Source organism: Cynocephalus volans, chromosome X, assembly GCF_027409185.1.
Source record: "Cynocephalus volans isolate mCynVol1 chromosome X, mCynVol1.pri, whole genome shotgun sequence".
Taxonomy (NCBI): domain Eukaryota; kingdom Metazoa; phylum Chordata; class Mammalia; order Dermoptera; family Cynocephalidae; genus Cynocephalus; species Cynocephalus volans.
Window position 1 is genome coordinate 64,973,263 of NC_084478.1, and position 11,791 is coordinate 64,985,053.

The following is an 11,791-nucleotide window of genomic DNA, read 5'->3' on the forward strand; positions in this document are numbered from 1 at the left end:
ATGAACACAGGCAGCTCCTTTGCAAAGAGCCCCAGAAGGGATACCAAGAAATCAAAGAAGTGTAAGGTGAGGTGATATGGGGGAGGCAGAGGAGTGGCCCAGCGGACAGTGTAGGATGACTAAATTTCTGAGGAGGTGAGGACAGAGGAACTGGCGACAAGGAGCAGGGTCTCAGGAGGGAGATCCAGAGGGTGGGAAGGAAGGAGCTTCCCTCCGTCACTGTGTTTCTGCCTAGCATCCCCAGAGACAACAGGTCTGTGACCTTGCACTATATTTGGTGACTGTCGGTCCATTCTGGAAGGTGGGAAGAGAGAAAGCCAGCAGCATTAAGCACCTGCTGTGTGCCAGGGGAGAGGCTAGGGAATGTCACCCATGTTCTGTCAGTTAGCCATGACATTAACCAGGAAGGATGATTATCCCCAGTTCTCAGATCCGTCAGAAAGGTCCTGCGGCAGAGGAAGCAACCCCAGCTGAATGGCAGACACGTCTAGCTGAGTCGCTGCTGGAATTTATTTTTCTTTCTTTCCTAGGCCTTCAAGGATATTTCCAAATACTTCTCTAAGAAAGAGTGGACAAAGCTTGGATACACAGAGAAAATCACTTATGTGTATATGAAGAGAAACTATGACACCATGACTAATCTAGGTCACGGGAAGTTCTGGGTACAGACAAGCCTGGGTACACATGAGCATCCCTCAGGCCCTTTACGTGCTATGGCTTCTTCTTAGGCTGCAGCAAGTGCCCCACGCTTTCCTTTTGTGCAGGGGGAAATCCCAAACAGCTTCTGGGCATTCTGCTTTTATATCCTGTATGGAGCTGAAGGCAGTGACTGGCCACAGTGGAGCTCAGATCTGGCTCCTGCGTGTTTCTCTCCCATTACCCTTCGTTCTGATGAGCCTTACTGTCTGTGTGGCATCCCAGCACCCCACCCTTTCTTCCTCCTCTCAGATTGTCTCTTAAGGAACAAACATTTTGCTTCTTTCTAGGTCTCAGACCTACCCTTCCAGTTTTTGTGTGTTCTGATAAACAGGCCACTGAATCCCAGGGGAATAATTCTGATGAAGATCTGAACCACGAGAATCAGGGTGAGTGGACAAGAAGGGGCTGGAAAGGGTCTGCTCAATCCCACCTGTTTTTCAGTCCAGCTGCCTGAGAAAGATTCTCAGATGCTTGCTTCCTCACACACATCAGGGCAGAGTTAAAAAAAAAAAAAAAAAAAAAGATGTTGGATGCAGAAGGTTAAGTACAGAGGCCACTCATATAAAATTCTTAAAACATACAAAATAAGAATGTATATTTTATGGATAACAAGGAAATGGTAAATGTATAAAAATATGAATGGGAATAAAACCCTTCAAATTCAGGAGAGTGGTTATAAGTGAAGAAGGCAGGAGGGCACAGACTGGTAAGGGCTGCACAGACAGCTTCAGCTACGACTTGGTTATAGTGTTTTTTATATTTTGAATAAAGAAATCAGAGACATCTGAAGTAGTTGTGGGATAACGTTGCAATCCGACTGGACTCAATATTACTCCCCATAATTTTCTGTATGTTTGAAATATTTCGTTTTTTAGAGGATATGTTGTTCTTTATAAACACTGTTAATGAATCAAAGGACAATTAAGAAAAATTTAATTGAAGTATAAATCCACCAAAAACTTCCAGAGTCAATTTCATAACATCACATAGGTATTGGATAAATATCTTAAGAAAGTGATTTAATGCATTATGTAATTGAAGATAGCTATTTCCCTGTATTTTAACACAACCACAGTCTTCTCACTCCCAATCAAACCTGAATCTATGTTTTGAACTTGGAAAAGAGCTTGAGAGAGCAATCCCTCCCTTGCACACACACACACACACTGAACTTTCCCATTTGTCAGTGAGCAGAAACAACATAGTGTGAAAACAAGGGACAGATTCTAAAGTATGTGCCCTTAACAAATATATGCTAAATGAAAGGAGGTAGGAGTGAGTGTTCTGGCTAGTGAAGAGGTTGAGGATCTAACGCTGACAATGGAAGGAGCCAGAAGCTAAAACTTTAACTGGCAGTTGGTCCGTGTTGGTGCTGGTCTAACGTCTCAGCCTCTCCAAGCCAGAAGATGTAAAAAACAGAGGATGTAGAAGGTCCATGGGCACTTGGGAAGGAGGCATCTCCCTTTTGACAAAACAGAGCCTAACATTCCCTGACCTACCCAACCCTCATATACCAACTCTTCTCCATCACAGGATGCAAGAAACGGGGGAGGAATGTCTGGACCAATAGACTGAGGAAAAGAAAGAATCTAGCAGCATATGAAGAGATCAGCGAACCTGAGGAACATGACTCACTCTGTAAGTGACCCTTCAGCCCATCCTCCACATCCCTGCAAATGTGCTGTTCTGTTATGCTACTGATAGCCCATCCTGTCACTTGTTCCCCAAATCATTCCCTTCTCCTAATCCCTTGGGGTGCAGCATTAAGGCTACATGATCAGATTTCCCATGCACTTTCTACTCCCTGCCCTGTATATCCAGGGATCTTCCCTACCCAGGATGCTATGGGCTCCCTGGTGTGCAGGCCACACCTTCCTCTAGCCTAGGAATTCATAAGGTAGGTGAGGGAGTCACTGAGGCTCAAGCAGAAGGTTCGCTTGCAGAAGCAGTGGGAGGTGCGCACAGGTCCTGAGGTCAGGCACAGTCGGAGCATGTGGGACCTACAAGTCAGGAAGAGGAGTTGACTGTTGAGTTACCAGGCAGTGGGAACTCACTGCCACTTATTTTCCTTCTCTCTCCTTGCCTCAGCCTCAAAGATATGACATGTGCCTGTGATGAGAAGCAGAACCTGGTGGCTTTTCACGAACATGGGCCTGGCTGTGAACTCCTGGCCATCAGGTGTACAGCAAGTGAAAGGAAGAGTTCCCAACAGCACGCAGTTAAGCATCATTTTTCTTACTATATGCCAAGCACTCTGTTAGATATTAGCATTTCATTGTTGAGCAAGACCTATACTTAATTCCTATTTCTGTTTGTGTATCCATGCACCTATCTCACAAAACAAGTACTGTCAGGTATTCTCTGCACAAAACATCATTACCCCTCTCTCTCCCCCGAGGTGACTACTGAGGGCAGTTCTGAGTGTTTAATTCTAGACTTTTTCCTCTGCATTTACACAGACACACAGGATACCACTATAGGCATCTCCCGCCTGCTTTTCCTCACTCCTAATGTGTTCTGGACAAGTCCCTCTCACTCTGTTTCATATTCAGTGGGAGCTCCATGCTGCAGAACCCCATTATTCTTTTACCATGTGTCAGTCACTGACAATTAATAAACATTTAAAAACTTTTCCTAGTTGTTTGCTCCTCTTGTTCTTGTGCACACAGCTCTGAGCACATGTGTGAGTGTTTCATTAGGACAGATTATTAGAAGTGGAATTGCTGCATCAAAGGAGTCATTTATTCAACGAACACCTAGTGAGTGCATACTGTGTGCCAAGCACTGTTCTGGGTGCTGGAGCGACATCAGGGAATGAGGCAGATAGATATCCCTGACCACGTGGAGTTGGTATTCTAGCGGGGGATGTTTCCAGTTTTTATCTTGATAGACACTGTACATCCCAGTCCTGGGGCAGGATTCTGCAGCAGGTGGTTGGACACCTTGGCCTTTGCTCTCTGAATGACCTTCAGGTCCAGGGGCTGGGACGTTCCATTTGGGAGTGTGTGGGAGGACACAGAGATAACACCATCAACCGGAGAACGTGGAGGAATCGGGAAGGAGTGTCCACTGTGGGGCCATGTGGTGGACAGGAATGAAACAGTCCACTTAGTTTTGATGCAGGGGAGAAACATTAAAAAAAAAGTCCACTGGACAAGGGCATGGGACTGCCCATCAAGAGTTTTACAACCAAGGGCTTGGGGGCTTGCAGAGGGGATGAAGACTTGGGAATGGAACATTGCAGGGTGCAGAGATAGGACAGTCAGCTCTGGGGAAAGGTAAAGGAAAGTATATTTTGGAAAAAATCATTGTGTGTGTTGGGGGATATTAAGGCCACCAACGGGCATGAAACATCAACCTCAGAAGAAGGCAGGATTGGAGCTTTTTCGACAGTCCATGGCCTATTACCTCAGCGTCCTGGCTCCCACCCAGCCTTGGAAGGCAGACACTATCATCATTATGCCCACATTATAGTGAGAGATGGAGACTCAGACAGGTGCCAGGCATCTTGCCAGAGCTCCTGCCGCTGGCATGTGCAGGAGAGGCTGGGTTTGGAACTTACTGTGACTTTAGAGACATTAAGGAGAACAGGTGTGTATGGCGGGGGGAGGGAAAATTGAATGAGTCCTGGGTTCTGTCCCAAATCTCAGGGTAGAGGACGTGCGGCCATTGTCCCAAGTCAGGGATCCCCCAGAGAAGGGGAGTACAGAGAGAAAGACGCAAGAGTCCTGGCAGTGGTGAGAGCAAGGGAGGACACAGATATGCAGGGTGGACAAAGAAGCAAGGGAGACCCAGGGCCAAGCGGGGGCTGTCACGGCCACTGGAGGGACAGGGAAAGAGCGAGGAGGGAGGTTGGAGGTGTCAGTTGGGTCTGGGGACAGAGGTTCCCCAGAACTGTGAGCACGCCCTGCTTGGTACTGCCGGGAGATGGATGCAGCCCGGGTCAGCGTGGACATGGCTCTACCTGTGGCTCAGACAAAACAATTTTTAATTTACCCCAACGTAGTTCTGTATTATGAAAACGTAATATTCTGCCCTTAGATATTGAGTACTTTATTCTCCATGCAAATAGAGAAGGAAATACCCCAAAGGAGATACTGAAGGATTTGGATTTTCTTTCTCCCTGGGAAGATGGGATCCATGGGTTGGATCCCCCAGCACACAAAACAGGCACAGGGAAGGGTAACTCGAATATTCTGAGTCATGACAGGGAATGTTTTCCCTTAGATTCCTTGGGTAGATAGCACTCCCCGCCCCCTACCTCTCCCCTCACTTCTCCTCTCATGTGACAGATCCAAATTCTGAGATGCAGGGAGACTCTGGTTTTGCCTGACCCCAGAACCAGCCCCCTCCTCTCACCAAGCCTGGGACCCAGTGTGGATAGATGTGCTCTTCTGATGAGGGTCCAAAGTGACTTTTTTTTTTTTTTTAACTTCCAGTCTTAGTTTTGTTTCTTTTTCAATAATTTCTTAACGGTTCTAAAACTAATTCTTGTTCCTAGTAGAGACTTGAGAAAATGCAGGGACCTGTGAAAGAGAACAGCAGATCTATCACAAGAAAAGAATTTTGAGCACTGTTCACCAAGACCCACAGTAAAGAATACATTTTGCAAGTGACCCTAAAACAAACGCTTCACAAAAAATTGCTGACCCTTTATACATATGATGCGCTCAGATATTTTCTATTCTGTTCTGTGATGTGCTATGTTATTTCATTCTAATTCAGTAAAAACAGGAATTCTTGGGCTGGCTAGTTACTCGGTTGGTTAGAGCATGGTTTTGTAACACCAAGATCAGGGGTTCAGATCCCCATACCAGCCAGCCGTGAAAAAACAACAAAACAGGAATCGTGTTCAGGACCCACAGTTCTATTGACCTGCTCATGGGTTGCAACCTGCAGTTTGGAAAGCCCTTCTCCAGGGTCCCAGTGTGTGTCTAACAAGCAAATCGCTGCTCCGAATCCTGCTGGAAAGGTTCAAGGAAGCCTCATGATGCCCACTCTGAACCCGGGCCCCTGGGAGATGGTGACCTGGAGGCTTCCTGCTCCCTTAACCCAGGCCTGACCACAGGAGGGGTGGACATGTGGAGAAGGGGAGGGTTCAGTCATCCCAACTTTCACTCTCCTGGCAGGGAAGGATATGTGGTCAGAGCAGGCTCGGTTATGCTGAGGTGACAGGCACCCACAGTTTGTTTCTCACTAAGGCTATGTGTTCATCCTGGGTGGACCAGGGATCTTCTCCATATTATCCAGGACCCATGGACACAAAGCAGCCACACTCGTGTCCTGGCAGAGAGAAAAGAGTGGCTAAGCATGAAGTGACTCATCAAATGGCCAAGTCCGACCTTTGCAAGGACAGGAGAGTGCTGTCCTCTGAGAGAAGAGAGAGCTAAGATATATGTGAACATTCTAAAGTCAGCCACAAGGAGGGTGTAGCATCATAAAAGAGAATGTGATGTGGGGGAACTGCCTAACCCAGTGGTTCTCAACAGAGCAGGGGGCATGCATTTTGCCCCCCAGGAGACATTCAGTAATGTCTGGAGACATTTTTGGTTGTCCTGACTGGGGGCGGGAGTTACCAGCATCTAGTGGGTAGAAGCCAGGTAGAATCCCGGGATTCTGCTAAACATCTTATAATGCACAGGATAGCATGCACACACACAAAGAATTATCCGACCCCAAATATCAATAATGCCAAGGCTGAAAACCCATGATTAAAGGAATTGTAGTTAAATGAAAAGACCGTAGGCATCAGACAGAGGAGATATCTCGATGTGGGTAGGCAAGTAGAAGGATGGTACAGTTTCTAAGTCAGCCAACTTATCATAGTACATGTATTAAGCTTTAACTGTGAGTAGAGCTCTGTGGGAAAGGCTCACAAGGTGAGAGACTGGTTTCTTACAGGCATCTCAAGGGAGAAAGTTGATGGTGCCCTGAGGGCCACCTCAGCTCTATGTCAAAGGTATGTGTGTGTGGGTCTAGTTCTTGGCTTTCTCTTCTGTCTTGTGGTCAACTGCCCATCCCTGTGCCAGCACCACCCTATTTCAGTGAGTGTAGCTCTATAATGGGACTTCTGTCCAGAAGGCAAGTCCTCTCACTTTGTCCTTTGTTAGGCCCTTTGCACATCCAGGTACATTTTAGAATCTGCTGGTCAAGTTCCATGATTTAAGAAAAATAAATCGCTGTTGGGATTCTGACTAAAATTCCATTAAATATATAGATCAATTGGTGAGGGGGGGGGCAGGTAAGGACATCTTTACATTGTTGAGTCTTCCTATCCAAGAACCTGGGCTACGTCTCCATTTTTAAAGTCTATTTATGTCGTCTATAAAGTTTTAGAATTTATTGCATCCACAGTTTGCACATTTATTGTTAGATTTATTCGATTTAATTTCAGTATCTGTTGTTATTATCTCTGTTTCTTACAAGAATTTATGAAGCTGGTGGGGGACTGAGGCTCAGAGACATGCCCAACCCCTGTGCTCCTGTTCACACTTGAAGTAACAATAGGAAGAGCAGACCGTACACTCCACCACTACAGACAGAAGGCTTGAGGTACTGCCAGGAGAAGACACCATTCCCACTGAAAGTCAGCCAACCAACCACATGTAGAAGAAATTATTATATGGGAACCATGGTCCTCATAACATTTTTACTTTTGATGGAACATTAGACTTTAGAGATCAGGAAGGTACTGGGTGGGGGACAGAGGCAGAAGCAGGGACTAAGAGATTGACAAAACAGTGGCTCCATAATACTGCCAGGATTTAGCTCAGTTCACTTTATTGGCTTTGTTAAGATTTATTCTCCTGGACCAACACCTGGGGTCCTAGGCAGGAGCCCAGGGCAGCCCCTTCATCCCAGAAGCAGGCAAGAGAGCATGCCAAAAACACCACTTCCACATGGGTGGTCCATCACAGCCTCTGCCACAGCCATAGCTGCCATAAAAGTGGCTCAGTGCCACAGCAGCAGCCACAGCCACTGAGCAGGCAGCCTGCCAGACATCCTCCTGCAATGACACAAAGAGAGTCACCAGCAGAGACCAGAAAAAGAAAAGGATGTCTCTCTCCTCAAAGGCCACTCCAGAGTAATAGAAGGAGCAACAATTCTATCAGATGACCAGATATCAATGTAGAGATACTAGAAATACAAAAACCCAAGAAAATATGACACCACCAAAAGAATACAATAATTCTCAAATACCAGACCCTATAGAACAGGAAACCCTTGAAATGACTGAAAAGAAATTCTGAGCAACAATCTTAAGGAAACTCACTGAGATATGAGAAGACTCAGTTAGACAACATAATGAAATGAGAAAAAAAATCCAGGATATGAAGGAGGAAATTTACAAAGAGATTAATACCTTAAAGAGAATGTAGCAGAGCCTGGGCAAGTGCATGCCAACCAGAGAGGTGCCCCCTGGAGAGGCCCAAGACCGACGGTGACCATGCACCCCGAGGTGCCAGCGTGACCAAGCAGGCAGGCATCACTGCTGCCGGACTCCCCCCAACCAGAGAGGCCTGAACCTTCCACCAACACTCACTGAGGCAGCCGTGCCAAACTGGCAGTCCCAGTAGGATCCTCGCCAGACAATAGTGTCGAACCAGTGGACCATGAAATCCCTTGCCACAGTGACTAAACACCAAAGGAAAGATACCAGAAATATGAAAAATCAAGAAAGTACACCACCATATGGTAATAACTCTCAAGATCTAGATCCTATAGAACAAGAAGCCCTTGAAATATCTGACAAGGAATTTTGAGTGATAATTCTAAGGAAAGTAAATGAGATACAAGAAAATTCAGCTAGACACCATGATGAAATGAGGAAAAGTATACAGGACCTGAAATAAGAAATGTACAAGGGAATCAATGCCCTGAAAAAGAATGTAGCAGAGCTTGCCAAGCTGAAGAATTCATTCAACAGAATAAAAAACACAACAGAGAGTTTAACCAGCAGGATTGCAGAAGCAGAAGAGAGAACTTCTGACCTTGAAGATGGGCTGTTTGAAATAATACAGGCAGACAAAAAAAAAGAAAAAAAAATTAAAAACACTGAAGAAAATCTAAGAGAGTTATCAGACAACCTTAAGCACTCAAATATCCAAGCCATGGGTATTCCAGAAGGGGAGGAAAAAGGAGATTGCATTGAAAACATATTCGACAAAATAGTGGCAAAAATTTCCCGGGTATAGAAAAAGACACAGATCTTCAGATTCAGGAAGTTCAAAGATCCCCAGACATATTCAACCCAAAAAGTTCTTCTCCAAGACATATTATAGTCAAATTGGCAAAACTCAAAGACAAAGAGAGAATCTTAACAGCTGCAAGAGAGAAGCATCAAATCACCTATATGGGATCCCTGATCAGACTAACAACAGACTTTTCATCACAAATCCTAAAAGCCAGAAAGGAATGGGATGATATATTCAAAATACTAAAAGACAGAGATTGCCAGCCAAGAATACTCTACCCCACAAAGCTATCCTTCTGAAATGAAGGTCAAATAGTATATTTCTCAGACAAACAAAAACTGCAGGAGTTCACTACCACATGACCACCCTTACAAGAAATTCTCAAGGGAGTACTGGGTTTGGTACCTGAAAAACAACTACCACTGCCATAAAAACTCAAGAAAAATCAAAAACCACTAGTAAAATAAAAATGCTAACAGTGAAGAGGAAAAAAAGTTTATCTACAACCCAAGAAACCAACAAATACAGAAGACAAACAGGAAATTAGGAAGAAAATTACAACAGACACTTAAGACATCCAAACAAAAATCAATAAAATGCTAGGATTAAATCAACACTTTTCAATAACAACTTTTAATATAAAAGGAATAAATTCCCCACTCAAAAGACACAGACTGACTGGATTAAAAAGGTGGACCCAACTGTATGCTGCCTTCAAGAGACTCACCTCACCTATAAAGACTCACATAGACTAAGAGTGAAAGGATGGAAAAAGATTTACCATGCAAATAGAAATGAAAAACGAGCTGGAGTAGCTATTGTTATATCTGATAAAATAGACTTTAAACTAAAAACCATACAAAGAGATAATGAGGGCCACTACATAATGATAAAAGGATTCATCCACCAAGAAGACATAACAATCATAAATATATATATGCACCCAAGGTCAGAGCAGCCAGATTTATAAAGCAAACTCTATTAGATCTAAAGAAGGAAATAGACACTAATACCATCATAGCAGGGGACCTGAACACCCCACTGTCAACATTGGACATATCATCCAGGCAAAAAATCAGCAGAGAAACACGAGATCTAAACAACACTCTAGACCAATTGGACTTGGCAAGTACCTACAGAATATTCCATCCAACAACCTCAGAATATTCATTCTTCTCATCAGCACATGGATCATTCTCCAGGATAGATCACATGTTAGGTCACAAATGAAGTCTCAACAAATTCAAAAAAATTGGAATTATCCCATGTATTTTTTCAGATCACAATGGATTAAAATGAGAAATCAATAACAAACGAAATTCTGGAAACTATACAAACACATGGAAATTAAACAGCATTCTACTTAATGACATATGGGTCCAAGAAGAAATCAAACAGGAAATCAAAAAATGTATTGAAACTAAAGAAAACAATGATACATCATACCAAAACCTGTGGGATACTGCAAAAGCAGTACTAGTACTAGGGGGAGGTTTATTGCATTAAATGCTTACTTCAGGAGAATGGAAAGATGGCAAGTGAACAACCTAATACTTCACCTTAAAGAACTAGAAAAACAAGAACAATCCAAACACAAAGTTAGTAGACAGAAAGAAATCATTAAGATCAGAGCATAACTTACTGAAATTGAAACCCAAAAAATGATACAAAAGATCAATGAATCAAAAAGTTGGTTTTTTGAAAAGACAAATAAAATTAACAAACCATTAGCATGGCTAACTAAAAAAAGAAGAGAGAAGACCCGGATAATAAAAATTAGAAATAAAAAAGGTGATATTGCAACTGATACCTCAGAAATACAAGAAATCATTAGTAACTACTATAAACAACTATATGCCAACAAATTTGAAAATCTGGAGGAAATGGAAAAATTTCTAGACACACACAAACTACCAAAACTGAGCCAAGATGATGTAGAAAATCTGAAAAGACCGATAACAATAAAAGAGATTGAAGCTATTATAAGAAAGCTCACAAAAAAAAAAAAGCCCAGGACCAGATGGGTTCACAGCAGAATTCTACCAAACATTCAAAGAGAAATTGACTCCAATTCTCTACAAACTATTCCAAAAGACTGAAACAGAAGCAACTCTTCCAAACTCATTCTATGAAGCAAACATCACCCTTATACCAAAACCAGATAAACATACAACAAAAAAAGAAAACTACAGGCCAATATCCTTGATGAATATAGATGTAAAAATCCTCAATAAAATACTAGCTAACAGAATACAGCAACACATATGCAAAATTATACACCACGATCAAATGGGATTCGTCCCAGTGATGCAAGGTTGGTTTAACATATGCAAATCAATAAATGTGATACAACATATCAACAAAATCAAACAGAAGGACCATGTGATCATCTCTATAGATGCTGAAAAAGCATTTGATAAAATTCAACACTCATTCAAGATAAAGACTCTCTACGAGTTAGGTATAGATGGAAAGTATCTCAACATAATCAAAGACATATATGATAAATCCACTACCAGTATCATCCTGAATGGGAAAAAGCTGAAAGCTTTTCCTTTAAGAACAGGAACTAGACAAGGATGCCCACTCTCACCACTCCTATTCAACATAGTGCTGGAAGTACTAGCCAGAGCAATCAGAGAAGAGAAGGAAATAAAGGGCATCCAGATTGGAAAAGATGAAGCCAAACTGTCCCTCTTTGCAGATGACATGATCCTATATATCGAACAGCCTAAAGCCTCTACAAAAAAACTCTTGGAGGTGATGAATGATTTCAGAAAGTTGCAGGATACAAAATCAACACACAAAAATCAGTAGCATTTCTATTCTCCAATAGTGAACGTGCAGAAAGAGAAATCAAGAAAGCTTGCCCATTTACAATAGCCACCAAAAAAATA

The 11,791-nt window shown here is 43.0% G+C and overlaps 1 protein-coding gene across 1 annotated transcript; it reads left to right on the forward strand.

Moving 5' to 3' along the window:
- LOC134368022 (protein SSXA1-like) lies at positions 1-2,345 on the forward strand. Its single transcript, XM_063084646.1, has 4 exons — positions 1-66; positions 531-645; positions 987-1,085; positions 2,218-2,345. Exons 1-4 carry the CDS (start codon positions 1-3, stop codon positions 2,343-2,345), a joined length of 408 nt encoding a protein of 135 aa, XP_062940716.1.
- The last annotated feature ends 9,446 nt before the right edge of the window (positions 2,346-11,791 follow it).